This window comes from Diadema setosum, chromosome 9 (assembly GCF_964275005.1).
Source record: "Diadema setosum chromosome 9, eeDiaSeto1, whole genome shotgun sequence".
Classification (NCBI taxonomy): domain Eukaryota; kingdom Metazoa; phylum Echinodermata; class Echinoidea; order Diadematoida; family Diadematidae; genus Diadema; species Diadema setosum.
This window is the reverse complement of record NC_092693.1, coordinates 25,491,274-25,511,160: the sequence shown is the minus strand read 5'-3', so window position 1 is coordinate 25,511,160 and position 19,887 is coordinate 25,491,274. Positions and strand designations below refer to the sequence as shown.

The 19,887-nt window shown below is 38.2% G+C and overlaps 1 protein-coding gene across 1 annotated transcript in view; it reads right to left on the bottom strand.

Moving 5' to 3' along the window:
- The window catches only part of LOC140232499 (HEAT repeat-containing protein 3-like), a 105,457-nt gene that overhangs the window by 63,968 nt on the left and 21,602 nt on the right, over window positions 1–19,887 (bottom strand). Inside the window, exons 2-4 of the mRNA XM_072312593.1 lie at window positions 17,297–17,469; window positions 13,966–14,053; window positions 7,001–7,116 (exon numbers count right to left, since the gene is read on the bottom strand). Of these exons, the coding sequence (XP_072168694.1) occupies window positions 7,001–7,116; window positions 13,966–14,053; window positions 17,297–17,469 (377 nt within the window). The remainder of the gene's footprint in view (window positions 1–7,000; window positions 7,117–13,965; window positions 14,054–17,296; window positions 17,470–19,887) is intronic.

Genomic DNA, 19,887 nt, shown 5'->3' with positions numbered 1-19,887 from the left:
GTAAAATTGTGGTTACCATGGCAATGGTTTGTGTGACAAACACAAAAATCATGTGTTCCACATCTACATGTATGCCTCAGGGCCATAATGCCTTACCAAACACTTTTTCAGTTCATACATTTCAAAGAATATTTTTACAAAATCAATGTATTATATACAATATTGTATTATATTCCATATTATATGATGTGATTGGTTATCACCCTGGCAAGTCAATAAATAGGGAAACTTTATGCATGAGTGAACACATTTGTCTTTCTCTTTCATCGCACAAAAGTATAAATTGCAAAAAAAATAATAAGTTTTATATCACAAGTAAGTGGTCTTCCATACAACAATGAGAACAAAAGACTAGTTTAACACAAAAATAAGAAACATGAATTTGCAAAAATGAACCTATCATCTCTATAATGTTTTCATAGCTCCCAAGATAAAGAAAGGCTGAAAATACTGGAGGTAAATGAAGAATCTTGTGTCAAATCCCAATTCACATGACATTGGAGAAGAAGTAATATTAAAAGAAATGGTAGAAATTTGAATTGTTCCTTCAAATTAGGAAAACTGAAAATAATATTTGAGTTTTGAATTTGTGTTATTAATCTTTAAATTCCTAGATTAAAAGATTGAAATAAGGAAATCCGGTTCATTTGATCACTTTTAAAGGGCGTGTACAGTTGTGGTTGAGGTGAGGATTTAGCTTTTAACGTTTTGCGAGATACATGTATTCAGAAACCACTCTATGAGATGTCAAAGAGCATGCAATTCTAAGGGGTATCAAAAGTTTATCTGATGAAAATCGGTTTGAAATGGCTGAGATATCCAAAAACAATGTGAAACAAAGAGGTCGTAATGCAAGGCATGGCCTGTCGCCTTTTATTATTACCACTTTTTTGAATATCTCAGTCATTTGAAAACCAATTTTCATCTAATAAACGTTGAATCCCTGTTAAAATTACATGCTCTTTCATATTTCATATTAGATTTCTCATTATCTCACATAGGAATGTTATAAACCTGAATCTCCACCTCAACCAGTACTGTACAGTCCCTTTAAAGGGGAAGGCTAGTAACTGATCAGTGGGAATCAGTGGAAATGCTGGGAGATGATTGTTCCAATCCTTATGGGATTCATTCAAGAGTTCATTGTATATCTATTGTTGTGTGAAAATGATTTGCTTCAGAATGGTCTCATATTCAAGTAATGTGCAGTTTAATGCTTCCAGGTTAGCGTCCCTGGTCAGTGACGGAGCAAATCATTTTCACACAACAATAGATATACAATGAACTCTTGAATGAATCCCATAAGGATTGGAACAATCATCTCCCAGCATTTCCACTGATTCCCATTGATCAGTTACTAGCCTTCCCCTTTAAGGCTTTACTCACTATGTTATTTGAAGTTTGAGTTGACGGAAAATTTTAATCTCCCCCTTTAGTTTCCCATTTTTTTGTTTGAGGCTATAAAGTGATAAAAGAGAATGAAAAATCTTTTTCTTTTTTGCTATTTCATTCATGTTTCTTATTGTGTTGAAGTGGTCTTTTGCTATAATTGTTATCTTATTAGGACATTCGCAAATGAATGACAAGTCAATTTTTAAAATTTTTACTCTTGTGCCTTGGAGAACAAAAACAATGTGTTTACGCATGCATAAAATTACCCTTTGTACTGACCTACCAGGGTGATAGCCAATTAAATTACCTTCAATATGGTATATAATGCATTGATTTTTATCAAATCCTGTATGAAAAATATGAACTGGAAAAAGTGTTCACTTTTCTTTTGCCGAGTATATATGGCTCATTCCTGGCTAAAGCACATTGCATCTTATCATAATTGAGTTTCAGTCCAAAATACCAATTATACCAATCTTAATATCATACATTTTCGAGACGAGTAAGAGGTCATGCCCTGTTCTGCTCTACAAATGTGCGCTATTTTGTCCATGTTATTACTGGAGCTGGTCCATCATATTGCCATATTTGGATCGTTATAGCCTCAGGAACCTTCTGGACATGTTTTATCACTCTTGGATCCACGAAACTTGAGTTTTTTGTGATCATCATTTTTGGGATTGTCCTGCAGTATTTTGGCTACCAGTGCTCTGCATTGCATACAGTATGGGTCGTCAAAAACAAGGGAAGAATCCAGGCAAATTCCTCACTCCACAGCGTGCTCGCACTCCATCACATATCAACGTGGCCAAGGAGAATGTTATCGCCCACGGGGGAATAGACACTGCAGTCAAAAAAGTGAGGGGCATGGAGGATAAAGCAGGGCCCAAACCAGAGGGGAATGGGGTGTTCATTAACTTGGACGGTATACTAGACCAGCTGGAGGGTGTCAGCCAGATGGGGGCGAGAGCTGCCCAGGGTGACATGTCCACAATTGTTGCTACTGCTGTCCAAGCAGCGGTTAAAGCTGCAGTACCTGCTATTGTGCAGGCTGTAAAAGATGCCTGCATGGCGAGTGTGACGGAGATCGTAAACCCATACCTCCTTCGTACGCAATTCAAACAAGACGAGATCCAGCAGGAGATGAGGAGGGAAAACCTGCGGGTGAACGGCCTCCCTGAGAATGAGGAGGAGACAGGTGAGGCTCTCATCCAAAAAGTATGCAACATAGCCAAAGAAGTTGGTGTCGACATCAAACCCGATGACATCTCCATGTGCAATCGGGTTGGAAAACAGAGAACCGACGGCAAACCTCGACAGGCCATCGTCAGGTTTGTGGCTAGGAGGAGAAGGGATGAGCTGTATGATGCACGGTTCAAGTTAAAGGGGAGAGACCAGTACAAAGGTCTGTTCATCAACGAGGACCTCACCCCGATGCGGTTAGCTGTGCTTGCCAGGGCCAAGGATTCACAGAGTGTGATGAAAACGAAAACCAAATCAGGGAACATCATCTGCAAACTGCATAATGGTGAACAAAAGGTCTTACGCAACCCTGATGACTTGTTTGACATTGGAATCGACGATGTTGATTACGGTGATTTCAAACTTCATGTTCTTGCTTAAGAAAGCACATTAACACTGTATTATTTTAAGAGTACACATAATATGTTAACATGGCCGATAACCCTCCCATTGACCATGAAAGTAATCTCAATGTTAAATCGTACCGTCTAACTCCTAGTAATTTCGATAATGTTTTACAGGGACATATGGCAAAATCTTTTTCAGTAACACATGTTAACATTCGTTCTTTAAATAAAAATGTCGATGAGCTAAAAAACTTGTATGAATGTAGTTTAAGTTCAAATTTTGATATCATTGGTTTATCGGAAGTGTGGAATGTGAGTAACACATCTTTACTGGGAATAAAGGGCTATAATCTTGAGACTGAATGCCGCCACGGAAATGTTAGGGGTGGAGGTGTAGGGGCTTACATTCACTCATCATTAAAATATAAACGACTTGGTTTCACTGCAATAGCACATGCAGAATCCCTGTGGCTTGAGCTTTTATGTGATAAAAAGAAGGTCATTGTTGGTGTTGTTTATCGTAAACCCAATACCAACATTACAGAATTCCAAGAATCTTTCTTGAATGTATTGCATTCTTTAAAATTGGATAGACATAATTGTTTGATTATGGGTGATTTTAACATCGATCTTATTGATATTGGAAAAGATTCAGAAAACTTTCTAACTGTCATGCATTGTATTGGATTGTCTCAAGTGATCTCATTTCCAACTAGATTAACCCGAAATTCTGCTTCCTTGATTGATCATTTGTATACAAATATGGACATGTTTGATATACATGCAGGTGTTATCGAGGCTGATGTTTCAGACCATCTTCCAATCTTTACTGTCTTTGAAAGTATGTTTTATTTTAAAAGTATCGTCCCAACTTTTGGGAAAGTTGTACGATCGTATAAACATTATGATGTCGATTTATATTGTTTAGACTTAGCCAATGCTAGGTGGGATTTTGTGTACAAGTGTAAAGATGTGAATGATGCATATTCTGTATTTTATGGTATATTTCGGGAAATATGTGATAAACATGCTCCATTAAGAAAGAACAATAGTACTAGTCATTCAAAATGTTACCCTAAAAATCCATGGGTAACAAAGGCCATTTTAAAATCAATTAAAAAGAAATACAAATTGTATAAAAAGTATAGGTCATCAAATTTTGATCTAAAATATGAAAGGGAGTACAAGGTATATCGAAATATTCTAACTACTGTTTTGAAAAATGCCAAACGCGTTTATTATAGTAGTATGTTTAATGATAATAAGCAAGATTCGGGTAAAACATGGAAAATAGTCAATGAGTTGTTAAATCCTGGTAAAGAACATACTGCAAGTTTAGAAATTGAAGAGTTGGAGGTTAATAAAGTTGATGAAGTTAAATCTGTCTTTTCTGCAAAAGAAATAGCAGAAGAGCTTAATGACTATTTTGTTACTGTAGGACCAAAGTTGGCCACTAAAATTCCTGAAACACAAATTAATCTAAAAGAATTCTTGGGGGAAAAGAATAATAAATCGTTATTTTGGAGGCCAGTTACAGAGAAAGAAGTATTCGATATTTTATTCGCATTAAACTCTAAGAAATCACATGGATATGATAATTTACCAGTAAGATTATTAAAGGATGCAGCAAGTTTTGTTTGTAAGCCATTGCTTTACATTTTTAATTTGTCCTTAGAAACTGGAATTTATCCTCAAGCCTTAAAGATAGCCAAAGTAACACCAATATATAAAAAAGGACCAAAATCGGACCCTGGAAATTACCGACCTATCTCCGTTCTGCCAATAATTGGAAAGGTTTTAGAGAAAATTGTAAATGATAGACTGGTTGATTTTTTTGAGTCCGATGATATTTTTTATAAACACCAATATGGCTTTCGTAAAAGATACAGTACGAAATTGTCTTTAATTGATCTTGTAAATACACTAATGACATCACTTGATGAAGGAAAAGTAACACTTGGTATCTTTATAGATTTTAAAAAGGCTTTTGATACGATAAATCATGATATTCTTCTATGTAAACTGGCTCATTATGGTGTTCGTGGAATTCCACTTCAATGGTTTGCTGATTATCTGTCCAACAGATCTCAGCTGCTATCTTATAGAGGAATGGTCTCGACACCGAAGACTATAACTTGTGGTGTCCCGCAAGGGTCAGTTTTGGGGCCAACACTCTTTTTGATATTTATAAATGATTTGCCACGCTCTTGCTCTTTCTTTAAATTCAGATTGTTTGCCGACGATTCAAATATTTTTCATACTTATGCTGCTCGCCAAAAAGAAATAGATGTGAATGAAGTAAATGAAAACCTGCACAAAGTTCAAACATGGTGTAATGCCAATAAGATTACAATCAATCTAAAGAAAACAAATTATATGGTAATCAGAAGAAAACGTCAGTTAGTTTCGATGAGGGGTGCAATAAAACTATCTGACACAGACATTGATGAAGTGAGTGTTGCATCCTTTATCGGAACTCAGATTGATTGTCATCTCACTTGGAAACCTCACATTCAATTGGTAAATAAATGTGTTCGAAGGAAAGTAGGTGTACTGTATAAATTAAGACAGTATGTTCCGCAGCGCATTCTTGTGCTTTTGTATAAATCTTTTATACAACCACACATATTATATGGTATTGAAGTATGGGGCAGTACTTATAAATCTCACTTAAATTGTATACATATTTCTCAAAAAATGGCTCTGAGAGCTATAACATTTTCGACTTTACGAACACATTCAGAACCATTGTTCCAACGATTCAAACTTCTAGATGTTGTTAGGTTACATAAGTTCTCAGTTTTAACATTTATGTACGATCTCTGCAATGGAACTATTCCGCACCCTCTGTATGACTATTGCCAAATTGTGCATCATACTTACAGGACAAGAACAAATGAAAAAAGAATGTTGTACTTACCAAAATTTAGAACCACACAGGGACAATTTTCAATTTCTTACTTAGGACCAAAACTTTGGAACACATTGCCAGGAGAAATGCGTGAACAAAGCAAAAGATCTACATTTCGTAAATGCCTTGCAGATTTCCTTCTCTAATAGATATTGTATCAAGTATAATTAGTTTTCTGTGTTAGAAAATATATGATGTACGTTGTATTTAAATATTAACAGCCATTTCAACCAACCATGTAATAATTTTTCGTTTGTGTTTAGCTTTTAGTATGAAGATCAAGGTGACCAATCTCGACTAGCACGTGTGCTAACTTTTGGTTTCCTTGTTAACAACAACTTTGTAGAATTACGCTACATGTATCACATTTAAATCTCAAATGTCTTCATTTAATCATGTTATTGTAAAGGAGTAATAGATAAGTATTTTTTTTTCATATATGTATGTAAATACCATTGTATAATGATTGAAAATGTACATGTTCAAATGTTGTTGCTAATAAAACTTCAAACTTCAAACTTCAAACTTCAAAAAAAGAAAGAAAACCATGCCAAAAGGCAACCAATCAATGACCAATCACAACCCTGAAATTGGTTTGTACACAAAAATATCTGAATCATGTTTCTGGTTGACAATTGAACAAAGTGCAATGTTTTTCCATCTAAAAATCTTTAGAAAAAGTCTTTAAATATGTGCTTGATTATTACAACACAACACTTCAATGTGAAGAAAGCAACTTATCAATTCTTCTCTTTTTTTTTAATTCAACTGAAATATAATATTGAAGGTTTGTGTACATCTCCGTCAATGAGAGGATTTGTGGTTGTGACAAATGTCACTGTTCAGAGGAAACAAGAGAAAACTTTAAGTCTTATATAACTTTTTATTTCATGTCCAGTTTTAATGAAACTTCTACCATTCTCCTTGTCTTATTTTATGGAGTCCATTAAAGGCAAATTGTGTACATAGTGGGAATGAATTTTTGATATTTTCAGCCCTATTTCACTTTGGATCCACTTTTGTTTCACCAAATGGTGGCCACACCATATTAGATTTCATATAATTCTATTTCATCATCACTCTGTGTAATATTGCTATATAGACATACCACAAATTCCACACGAGATGCAGTGCTTGCATCAGAGGCCCCAATGCCGGGGGGTCATTCTTATGAGCCTTGTCTTCTTTCTGCTTCATTGCCAGTTCTGGGATTCCCCCTGAATACTGCAATTATGTGCATACATAACCAGAGAGAGGGAGAGAGAGAGACAGAGGGGTGAGGGGATGAAATATATCATAGACATATTAATGGCAAAGAGACTGATACAGGATGAGCTATAGAGATACAGTCAAACCTGCCTTAGCAACCATCTGTCTATCACACGCGGCCACTGAAAAATCCCCCCAAGAGAAACGCCCTGTTCAAGACCCTGTGTATAGTGGCCACCTGTCTAACGTGGCCAGCAGCCATAAATTCTGTTTCCCGCAGTAGATTTTAACCTGTCTATGGCAACCACAGACCTGATGGAGCTGTAGCCGAGCCAATAATTCAGCATGTTTTTCTGCTTTGTAGCTGTGCCAGTCATTCCTGGGAGATCGCCACTGCTGCATTCATCACTCATTCAGTCATAATACTGCACTCTAGTGTTGAGCTTTCTTCATAACTGTACACATGCAACCAGTGGAGGGGGGGGGGGGGGGGCGCACCCCCCTCTTTATTATTTGTTAAAACAAAAGAAACTAGAACTATCACTCAATGTGATTAATACCCCCACCTAACACTGAGGGAGTTTGCTCTACTAGCAATTATTACTTTGCATGCTTTTTATTGAAAATAAAAACAATTACCATGACAATGCATTGGTCAACATTGAATAAATGTATATTTTGCTCACTGATAGTCGGATGTGCTCAAAACCTGAGCGAGGTAAATAAATCAGCAATTTCTATGATTTTCATTAAACTAGAAATGTCACTACGGCGACTGGTATGCCTCCGCCATAATGCATGGTTCTCCTAATAGGTCTATAGTACAATGTCTTGACAATGTGTGATGAAAGTTTCACACAATTGGCAAAATATTAAAATGACAGGTTTGCCACAAATGTGCTGAATGTTCACTTTCCTAGAACTAGGTTCAATTGGATGAATGATTAAAACGTCAGAGTGCAGGTATTTGGGGAACTGATGATTTTTACTTGACTTTTCAACCTTTTATACGTTTATGCATTAAGTAATTTTCAAGGTATTGAGAAAAAGTATAATTTCAGTATCAAATGGTAAAATAGTGTTATCTAAACCTGGCCTTTGACCTTTGACATCACAGTTCAAAAGAGAATCACTGTTAGGTAGAACATGCATAAATATGTAAGTTTCATGATGATACTTTCTGATGATGATGATACTAGTTACTTTCGAGATATGGAGGAAAAAGTGCAATTTAGTACTTTCACTTGACCTTTGACCTTTTGGCAAGAAACTTCCCACAGAATATATATTGGGTAATACATGCATACATCAAGGTAAAAAAAAATCCTTCAGGCATTGCATAAATATAAGGAAAGTAGTGATATTTTTAGGAGTTGACCTTGACCTTTGACCCCCTGACCTTTGACCCATGACCCCCAACTTCCCTAGATAATCACTGCCCATCAGTACATGCATATATACTAAGTTCCATGAAGATACCTTGAACCATTTGCGAGATATGGAGAAAAACATGAAATTTCAACCTTTTTTTTCACAAAATAAGCTGTGACCTTTGACCTTTGACCCCGTGACCCTAAAATCCAAACAAAGTATCATCCCCCCAGGATATACCCTCATACCAAGTTTGATGTAAAACCACCTCACGGTTCTTGAGATATCGACAAAAACAAAACGGGACGGACGTACGTACGGACGGACGGACATACGGACGGACGGACGACCCGAAAACATAATGCCTCCGGCCACTTCGTTAGCGGAGGCATAAAAATGCTGTTACCATGGCAACACAATATTTAAGAAAAAATGAAGTTTGCACAACTATATAGTTGTCACATGCGCCAAATTTCCAGGCAAATGCTCAAAAGCTAAGGGAGTTAGGTGAATTCACAACTTTATTGTATGATTTTCATTCAAAATATGCTGTTACCATGACAACACATTTTCCAACAATGACAAAAGATCAATTTTGCACAGCTAGAAAATATGGTGGTAATATGTGCCAAAAATTGAAGCCAAATGCTAAAAAAAAATGAGTTAGCTGAATTCCAAATTAAGATTTCCAATCAAAATATAATTACCATGGCAACGCAATGTTCAACAATGACGAAAGATGAAGTTTGCACATCTTTGTACTATTGCCGTCACATGTGCCAAATTTCAAGCCAAATGCTCAAAGACTCAGGAGTTAAATTAATCCACAGTATTTCTTTTTATTATTTTCAAGAAAAAACATGCTGTTACCATGGCAACACATGGCAACACATTGTTCAACAATGACGGAAGATTAAATTTGCACATGTATGTACTATAGCAGTCACATGTACCAAATTTCAAGCCAAATGCTCAAAGACTCAGGGAGTTAGCTAAATTTAAAAAAAACAGTATTTTTGTATGATTTTTCATTCAAAATATCCTGTTACCACGGCAACACATTCTTTAACAATGACGAAAGATTAAGTTTGCACATCTACGTACTATTGTGGTCACATGTGCCAAATTTTAAGCTAAATGCTCAAAGACTGAGGGAGTAAGCTGAACCCACAATATTTTTGTATGCATTTTAGTGAAAAAATGCTGTTACCATGGCAACGCATTGTTCAACGATGACAAACAATCAAGTTTGCACATTTACGTACTATAGCAGTCACATGTGTCAAATTTCAAGCCAAATGCTCAAAGACTCAGGGAGTTAACTGAATCCACAGTATTTTTTTTATGATTGTCATTCAGAACATGCTGTTACCATGGCAACACATTGTTCAACAATGACGGAAGATTAAATTTGCACATGTATGTACTATAGCAGTCACATGTGCGAAATTCCAAGCCAAATGCTCAAAGACTCAGGGAGTTAGCTAAATCCACAGTATTTTTGTATGATTTTTCATTCAAAATATCTTGTAACCATGGCAACACATTCTTTAACAATCATGAAAGTTTAAGTTTGCACATCTACATACTATAGAGGTCACATGCACCAAATTTCAAGCCATATGCTCAAACACTGAGGGAGTTAGCTGAATCCTCAATATTTTTGAATTCCTTTTTAATAGTGAAAAAATGCTGTTACCATGGAAATGCATTGTTCAACATCGACAGAAGATGTGTTCTGCACATCTACATTTTGTAGTGTTCATATGTGGCAAAATTCAAGTCAATCACTCAAAAACTCAGGGAGTTAGGTCAATCCACTTATTTTTGTATGATTGGTATAAAAAACTGCTGTTGCCATGGCAACAGATTTATTCACAAACCAAAATTGGTGTCCTACACATTATATTGATGGTATATCCTAAACTTAAAGTGAATTGCTATAAAACTGAGTAGTTCGATCCACATTTTGTAAGTTTTTTTTTTTAAACTTGCCGTTGCCATGGCAACGCATTATGCAAAACTAACAAAAAAGATGTCTTGCACATTTTCCGTTGACAGCGGTCACACATGCTAAATTTGGGGTCAATTACTCAAAAAATGAGAGTAGCTCAATCCACAGCATTTTGTAAGATTTTTTTTTAATTTGCAGTTGCCATGGCAACGCATTATGCAATACTAACGAAAAAGGTAATTTGCACATCTTCCTTTGATAGTGGTCGCACATGCCAAATTTGGGCTGATTTGCTCAAAAAATGAGAGTAGTTCGATCCAGAAGTTTTTATGAAAATATGCCATTGCCATGGCAACGCATTATGCGATACTAACGAAAAAGGTGTGTTGCACATCTACCTATGATAGTGGTCACACATGCCAAATTTTGGGTCAACTGCTCAAAAAATGAGAGAGGAGTTTGATCCACAAGAGTGATCAGAGTGATTCACAAGTTCAATCCACAAGATTTTGTAAGTTTTTTTAAATTTGCCGTTGCCATGGCAATGCATTATGTGATATTAACAAAAAAGGTGTCTTGCACATCTAACTTTGATAGCGGTCACTCATGCCAAACAAATTTTTGCAACGGACTGACCGCCCAACCGACCAACCGAGCGACTGACCGACCGAGCGACCGGCCACCCGACCTCAGAGTGATTCACAAGTTCGATCCAAGGCATTTTGTAAGTTTTTTTTTTTAATTTGCCGTTGCCATGGCAATGCATTATGCGATATTAACAAAAAAGGTGTCTTGCAAATCTACTTTTGATAGCGGTCACTCATGTCAAATTTGGGGTCAATTGCTCAAAAAATGAGAGAGTAGTTCAATCCACGACATTTTGTAAGATTTTTTTTAAATTTGCTGTTGCCATGGCAACCCATTATGCAATACTAACGAAAAAGGTGTCTTGCACATTTTCCTTTGAAAGCAGTAACACATGCCAAATTTGGGGTTAATTGCTCGAGAAATGAGAGTAATTTGATCCACAAGTTTTTACGAAAATATGCCGTTGCCATAGCAACGCATTATGCGATACTAATGAAAAAGGTGTCTTGCACATCTACCTATGATAGCGGTCACACATGCCAAATTTGGGGTCAATTGCTCAAAAAATGAGAGAGGAGTTTGATCCACAAGATTTTGCAACGGAGCGACCGCCCGACCACATGACCGCCCGACCACATGACCGCCGAGCAACCGACCAGCCACCCGACCTCAGAGTGATTCCTATATATCCCCATACACACTATGTGTGTGTGGGAGTATAATAAAAAGATGAAAATAAGGGGGGGGGGCATGCGCTCCCCCTTTAAGTTTGTAAAGGCACCTCCCCAGAGACTCCAACTCTCCTGCTTTTGACAGATCTCCCGCCGAAAGCCAATTTTCGCAAAATCTCCCGTTCTCCCCCTTGAAATGATCTTTCTCCCGCCCAAACACCTTTTTAAAACCTGGGATTGAATTTTTATATATCGAAGGGGATCCAAGGTCGAGCACAATAAGAACCTGTTTGATCGAGCGTGAACGCTGTAATCGAAGAGCGAGCTATATATGAGTAGATCATAAAACGCATGCGCAGAATGCTGGTATGAACACGGGATTGTTACGGTGCCTCCGTGCGCTTTTATAATTTCTTTGGTGCGTACGTGGCACTGTGTGCTTTGCACACATCAAGTTGGAGTCTCCCGTTTGCTAGAGGTTTCAGGCAGGTGAATTTCCCGATAGGAAGGTGCTTGGGGTTGGAGTCTCTTCCTCCCCCTCTGCCTCCCCTTTATGGGATTCCTGGATCCACCCCTGTGTAACTGTGCAACAATTTCATAAACTCTGGCATTGTTGAATGCATGAAACAGATGTGCGCATTACTATGTACACACATAAGTGTACTAGGTGTTTCAAAAAACATTTCCCACTTTTGATCATTAATAGTTCAAAAACTATTCATCCGATAAAACTGTCATTGATATAAGTAACAGCCGAATAGTGTACAATTTTGTTGGAGGTGATTTGAGTGTGAAAGCATAAATCAGTTTCATTAAATATAAGACTGATTTTGAAGTAAAGTTTCAGATTTTGGTCAAATTTTAACCCTCTGCACAAAAATTGAACTTTGCACAGGAACCAATGATTTGTATGTGAGTGTGTGCTGACAATGGCCCAACAATGGACATGCCTGAACCACCTGTTGACTAGGCGTCAGTCTCTCCTCCCAGGCACATGAATGCTTCAATAATTCATGTGGATTGCCCTGGGCACTGCTAGTCTGAATTCATGCAAAGTAAAGGGTAAAATGCATGCACATGGAAAAAGTAAGCACATATGTTTCCATGTGCTTGCAAACACCACATTTCATTCCAGCTGGCAATCATTTTCAAATTTTGCTTTACACATCACTAAATTTGGGATATAAATAAGCATAAATGATCTAAAGCTCTTCATTTATACAACTGTCTACTAATAGTCTGACAAATTTGTCGTTTTTTCGATAAAAAGAGATCATTTTTATTTAAGGCTCCATATACACAAGTGTATGCTCTAATTGATTTTCTTTGCTTCCTGTCACGTTTATGACAGAACAGAAGGTATTCATTGTAATTTCGTTTTTCAGAAGTAGGGAGAGCACTGTCGCGACTCAACGACACTATGGGCAGGTGTTTGACTTAACACAGATACTGCCAGAGGCTGAATAAAGACTAGTTGTGATAGTGGAATTTCTCATGAATAAATAATGAAGCATTCAAACCCTGACCATTGTTCAGGACCATTGTCAGGGTGTTAACCACACACTCCCATACACACCCATTGACCCCTGTGCAAAGGGAAAGTTTTGTACAAAGGGTTGAAAATATAGCAAAATCTGGAACCCAACTGTGAAATTTAATCATGGATTTCATGAAACTGATTTATGCTTTCATATTTAAACCACCTCCAACAAAATTGTACACTATTCAGCTATCACTCATATCAATGACAGTGTTATCTGATATATAGTTTTTGAATTATTAAGAATCAAAAGTGGGAAATGTTTTTTGAAACACCTAGTACATGTAGGCAATGCACACAAAGTTGGATAACTTGTCTATAGCGGCCACCTGTCTATAATGGCCACTTTTTTCATCTCCGTTGGGTGGCCGCTATAGACAGGTTTGACTGTAGTCAGATGATATAAGAGTTTAACAGAAAAGCAGTAAGCTGCGTAATACACACCTTTTCTGTTCTTTCATCACATTTGTAAGTGTAAAGAGAATGGGTCACAGCACGTCACATGGTATAGAACAGCTCCTTTCTCTCTCTATGGCATATGTACACAACATACATACAATGTAGTTACGACAGTTTGTGAAAAATCTTCAGAGCAGCATTATACTGTTTTGCTTCTTACAAGTTATGATGTCAAGCATAACTGACAGGTTGAATGGTTGAAGCTGTCATTTAATTCCATATGCACTGTTAACTACAAGACAGTATGAATGACTCTGTAATCTTAAAACTGTTTTACAGACCTGCAACAGGAATGAAACCAGAGGTGTCATCACGTCTTCACACACCATGTGATCACAGATGTCATGGCCCCCAGTAACTGTAAAATTCCTGAACAAAATAAAACATTCAGCAGCTGAAATCTTGCAAGAGCTTAAAGACAAAAAAAAAAAAGAAGAAAAAAAAGAAAAGGAAAAAAAAAGAGAAGATGATGCACGTATCCATGAATTGCTCATTTGGTCAAGATATTCATAAATATGTAGATCTCATCCTTAAGCCCCCTCTCTAGTAACACGTATCAAACTGTGTTTACTACAAATGGCATTAACCCATATCCACCGAACGTGTAATGCAGTTTAAAGGCTGTTGCTGCTGGAGGCTATTTCATGTACATGTACGTTCAACAAACTGTGCCGTCTCAAATTCAAGGTGATGTCACAGACACTTATGATCAGGAAACTATGGAAAAACTATATATCAATTGAAAGAGAAAGAAATGGCCTTTCATATAAGATGTAAATCAATGTCATGTCATGAAATATGTGATGTTGTATGATCTTTGTATTTTCATATGATTTAGATATTTATGAACAATCACATCGCTTATTCAAAAGAAACCACTAATGAAAAATATCCATACCCTTTATACAGAAAAACAACTATCAATTTTGAAATCTTCATAATATAAGCTTTCCGATGGTACTCAAAGGGTACAATGCTTACAAATATGAAGAAATGTCAATTAATAACTCAAAGATCTGTGCTCTGCAGAATAGTGTGGTCTATAAACTCATAGACCCTATGTGTAGGACTACAGTAAAGTAGGCCTATACGTCAGGGCTGCCAACTCTCACTCATTGAGAGTGAGACTCACTCATTTTGGTTCTTTCTCACTCTAAAACTTCATTTCATTTGCATGCATTTCTATTGATCTCACTCATTTTGACTTCTAAATTATAGCATTGGCCTATGGGAGTCTCACTCTCAACTAGTTTCCAATGTTGGCAGCGCTGCTATACGTACCGGTACAGCAGTGTTCGATCTCACATAGATGTAGACCTATTCTGTCAGCAGCCTGCTGTAGACCTCTGAAGCGAATACATATCCAAACTAGAAATGTCCATTGGGTGGTAGAAGGCTTCACGGTGCACCACATATTCTTTCTGGAGTATGTGAGTGGCCCTGAAAAGGGCCTACCCAATCCCGACGTTTCGGCAAGCATGTTCTCGCTGTTCTCAAGGGAATCGAGGGCCATCTCACATACTCCAGAAAGAATACGTGGTGCACCGTGAAGTCTTCTACCATCCAATGTTCTACCACTGCGGAAGCCTTCAAAGATTTCAGAAATGTCCATTGCTGAGCAATGTGATTGTATCCTCCGGCACTAGCAGCAGCTTTATTTTGCTTCATCTCCACGTTTGAGCGAGGGACAAAGATCCCCTCCCCTCCTTCAAACATAAAGGTGAATATTGTGAAGACTAGGTGCAGCTTCACAAAACATAGGCTTATAGATTGTATCATGGTAGAGCTTCGTACCGAATTTGAACAAAATGTGTCAAGAAATGTAGCCTATAGAGCGCACACAAACCATCCATCAACAATATGACCTTTGACCCTATAAAATAAGGAACACTGGGGGCGGCACATCCAAAATCTTTCGACTTGTAGCTCATATCATGGTAAAACTTCATACCAAATTTGAACAAAATCCGTTAAGAAATGTAGCCTATAGAGTGCACACAAACCATCCACCAACAATATGACCTTTGACCCTATGAAAGACGGAACACTGGGGGCAGCAGACCCAAAATCTATAGGCTTGTAGATTACATCATGGTAGACCTTCATACTATAATTTGCACAAAATCCGTTAAGAAATGTAGCCTACAGAGTGCACACAAACCATCCAGCAACATGACCTTTGACCCTATAGAAGACGGAACACTGGGGCAGCACATCCAAAATCTATAGGCTTGTGAATTACATCATGATAAACCTTCATACCAAATTTGAACAAAGTCCGTTCTATAGAGCACACACAAACCAGCCATCAACAATATGACCTTTGACTCTTATAAAAGACGGAACACTGGGGGCGGCAAATCTAAAATCTTTCAACTTGTAGCTCATATCATGGTAGACCTTCATACCAAATTTGAACAAAATCCGTTAAGAAATGTAGCCAACAGAGCGCACACAACCCATCCACCAACAATATGACCTTTGACCCTATAAAAGACGGAACACTGGGGGTGGCATCACCCAAAGATACAGGTGACCAATATGAACCTCCATACAAAATTTCAAAGAAATCCTTCAAGGTTTGTGGCTGCTAGAGTGCATACAAGAATGTGGCGCGGTGGCGCAACACTGCTGAATCCAAAGTATCCTACGGCATACATGCCGGAGGATACAAGGAAAATATCAGTAACAGGAAGTGATGCAAAGGACTGTGGAATATCAGGTCAGAGTTCACAGGCTATAATAACCTATATAAATGACCTCATCGTCCAAGCCATATATGCTACGGATTATCCCATAAATCGGCGTTTGCAGCATTTGTGCGAACTACGGGATATCCCGTAGATCGGCGGATATGGGTTAAAATTACATTGGAAAATAGAATGCTTTATCCATCTTTCCTGGTGGTCAGGCATACCAGGTACCCTACAATAGCCATTAAATGAAAAACATCATTCCTCTGGAAATGCTGAATTTTTCATCATGCTTCAATTCCTTCAATTAAACATACACACACATGCACACACACACACACACACCAAAAAAAAACACACACTTAGGTGAAATTACATCTTACAAGCACAGTGTCTCTCTAAGACTATTACTAGCTATGGATATACTTGTATATAAATGTGTAAACTGTGATAGGTATCCTGCTCCAGTATATGGCTATACCAAATTGACAACATGCTGGAACTGCTGCAAAGTAATGTGAAAGTGGATTTTTAAAGGATGTTTTTGTGCAAAGTAATTTTTTGCTTTCTGCCATGTAAAATGAACTTCGCATGTTTTTCGTTACAAGTGCAGAATGAAGACATTACATAGTGGTAAATATAACAAGCACAGATATTTATGTGCTTTTATTTTTGCACTAGTTTCTGCTCATGCGAAATGTGTGAGAATTTCCACTTTTACAGTAGGCCTTATCACCTCTCGCAGCAATATCAAAAAGTCTTCTTTTTTTTTCCATCAAAACAAAAAATGAACCAGGCTAGGTATGACAATACGCAAGTGGTGATCAACTATCACAGGGCTTGTGGAAGATAATTAAAAAGATTATCTGTACTTTCTAACAGTGTACAAGGTAATTGATGTAGATATAGGGAAACAAACCTGAGAGCCCCTGCTGCTGCCTCCCTTATACCAGCGGAAGGATCAAGGAGAAGAGGACTGAGGCTTCGTACAGCCTTCTGTTCAACAAGGGTCTGATGTGCCTTGGGGTCCTGGACTATGTTGGCAAGAGATCTACAGGCACATTCACGTTCTTCTGCTGAACTGCTTTGAAGCTGGGGGGAAAGCAAACACTTGTCAATAAATCACTCAAGAAAAATCAGTCATAAGGTTTTTATCAACATCAAGTGCCGGTACAAAACACATTTTAGATGGGAACTCATTTGACCTACAGAATATTGCACCATTTAAATAGAGACTTTACATTACCTCATTGATACTCCCCCCCCGGTGGACGGCAAGTCAAAGGAGGAAGAAGAGAAGCTTTTAAATATCATATCAGGGAAATGGGAGAGAGATCCCCTCCCATCACAAGCAGCAACAACAACAATACTTCCTCCTCCATATTCCCAGTATGGGCATTTGGGCAAGGGCCCCACACTCTGAATTAAGGCTGTAATAATTGGGTGATGATAGGATCAGATGATCAGCCTAGCTACCCCCTCCTCCTCTCTCCTAGTGCAGAACAATACATGACCTGTGTCAATCCCAGAGGCTGAGTGATGACAAAGAAACTCAAATAAAACATGTATTTCCATTCAGATTTTTATGTATCATCTTCAGCACACATTCTTAGCTGCCTCATTTAGAGCAGCTTATAGATTTTGGTCTACAAAGTAGTTGCCCTGTTCAGTATCATCTTTATTTTCCCTCTGTTTGGCTTTTGGCTGCTGCAACTCTTGTCTGTTTTCCTCCATTGATGTAAGTCATATCCAAGCAGGCATCTCAAGTTTCATTGGATCAAACTGTATTTAAATTGCACAAAATTTTCACACATACTAGTACATAAATCTGTCAAGGGAATTAAAACCACATTATATTACAAAAGTCACAGACTGTTTTGATCATTGTAAGGCTATTTTTACTGAGCACATTAACAATTTGCAAAGGATGAAATGATGCATCACGCGTTACCCGGGGTACCGCGTTGTGTAGCGTCAACTCACATCCACTCGAGGACAACCGCAGAGAAATGTATGCGCTGTGTGTGCGTGTACATACGTGGTCACTCCCATGCCACTGTATGTTATACGATGCATGCATGGCACACTGTGCTAGCAATAGCGTGTGCTTCAGAGCACTGCAGTGTAGTGGCTAGTGCCGCTAGCTCCAGCACCGAAATAATTTCCACTTTTTGGCAACCCAGGGTACAACCTTTTAAAAAAAATAAATAGTACAACAAAATGGCTAATTTTCATTTGGTACCCCGGGATACCATTTATGTCATCAAATGTCAAACAAGAGACCTGGGAGCCTCGCTTTCACACGAGTATCGCAAGTTCATCTTCCACGCATTCTTGCAGATTACTACTCTACACCTGAGAACATAGCACACTGGAAGGAGAGCAGCTTTGAGGGCCTCCAAAGGGGGCACGGTGTCCATTTGCATTGTCCATCACTGGTATAACATACCTGCCAAGTACACTATACTTAGAAAGTTGGACCATGCAGTTTCGGAAAGAACAAAGGCTTAAAGATCTGTATCACTTCTGATTCTAGAGATGAATTTTATTGAATATTCCTTATTTTAGGAGGTTTGGGCCCCCTGGGGTCCCTAGGGGAGTATGGTGCCCATTCAAACACATTGAGATCCTATCCCCCTATGAATGCTATTATGTTAATTGTTTTCAAGAAGATGAGCATGAACAATTTAAGCCCGCATTTGGATCCCTCCCCCCCCCCCCCCCACAACTCCAAGGGGAGAGGGGAAAGAACCCCTGGATCATGAACAAACTTGGAACTACGGTCATCAGTGTACTAACTCATATGGTATTACACCCGTTGAGGACAAGTCCCAAGTATACTCGGCAAGCGTTTATGGGAAATGCGTGTTGTAGCAAAATCAAACCGTCCTCAATGGGTTAGCTTCACTTTATCACTTCTGGTTCAAGCAAAGATTGGTAAGTATTTCTTAATTGGGGGTGCGATGGATCCAAATGGGGACCCTAAATTTAAGTTTGGATCCATCGTACCCCTCCTCTGGGTCCAATGGGAGGCACCCCTGATTCTGCCATCAATACAAACTTGAAACAACAGTCATCAAAATACTACACAAGGCAAGTGCCAAAATGTGTCTCGCCCATTCGTGTAGAAGAAATTAATGTTTTTTTAAATTACAGAAGTTCATTAACCCCATCTCTGACCTTTGACCTTGTGGAGACCTTCAACTCCCCAAGTTGGTCACAAACGGACATATGGATCAAAAACTATGAGCCATAATTAAAATGCGCCGTAAAAACTTAACATTGGGCCCTAAAAGTTTGTTGACCTCTGTCTGTGGCCTTTGACATTATGGTGACCTTCAACTCCCCAAGGGACATCTACCATCCAAGTTTGGTAACAAACGGACATATGGATCAAAAGTTATGAGCCATAATCGAAACGCGCCATAAAAACTTAACATAATTGGGCCCTAAAAGATTGTTGACCCCTGTCTGTGACCTTTGACCTTGTGGTGACCTTCAACTCCCTAA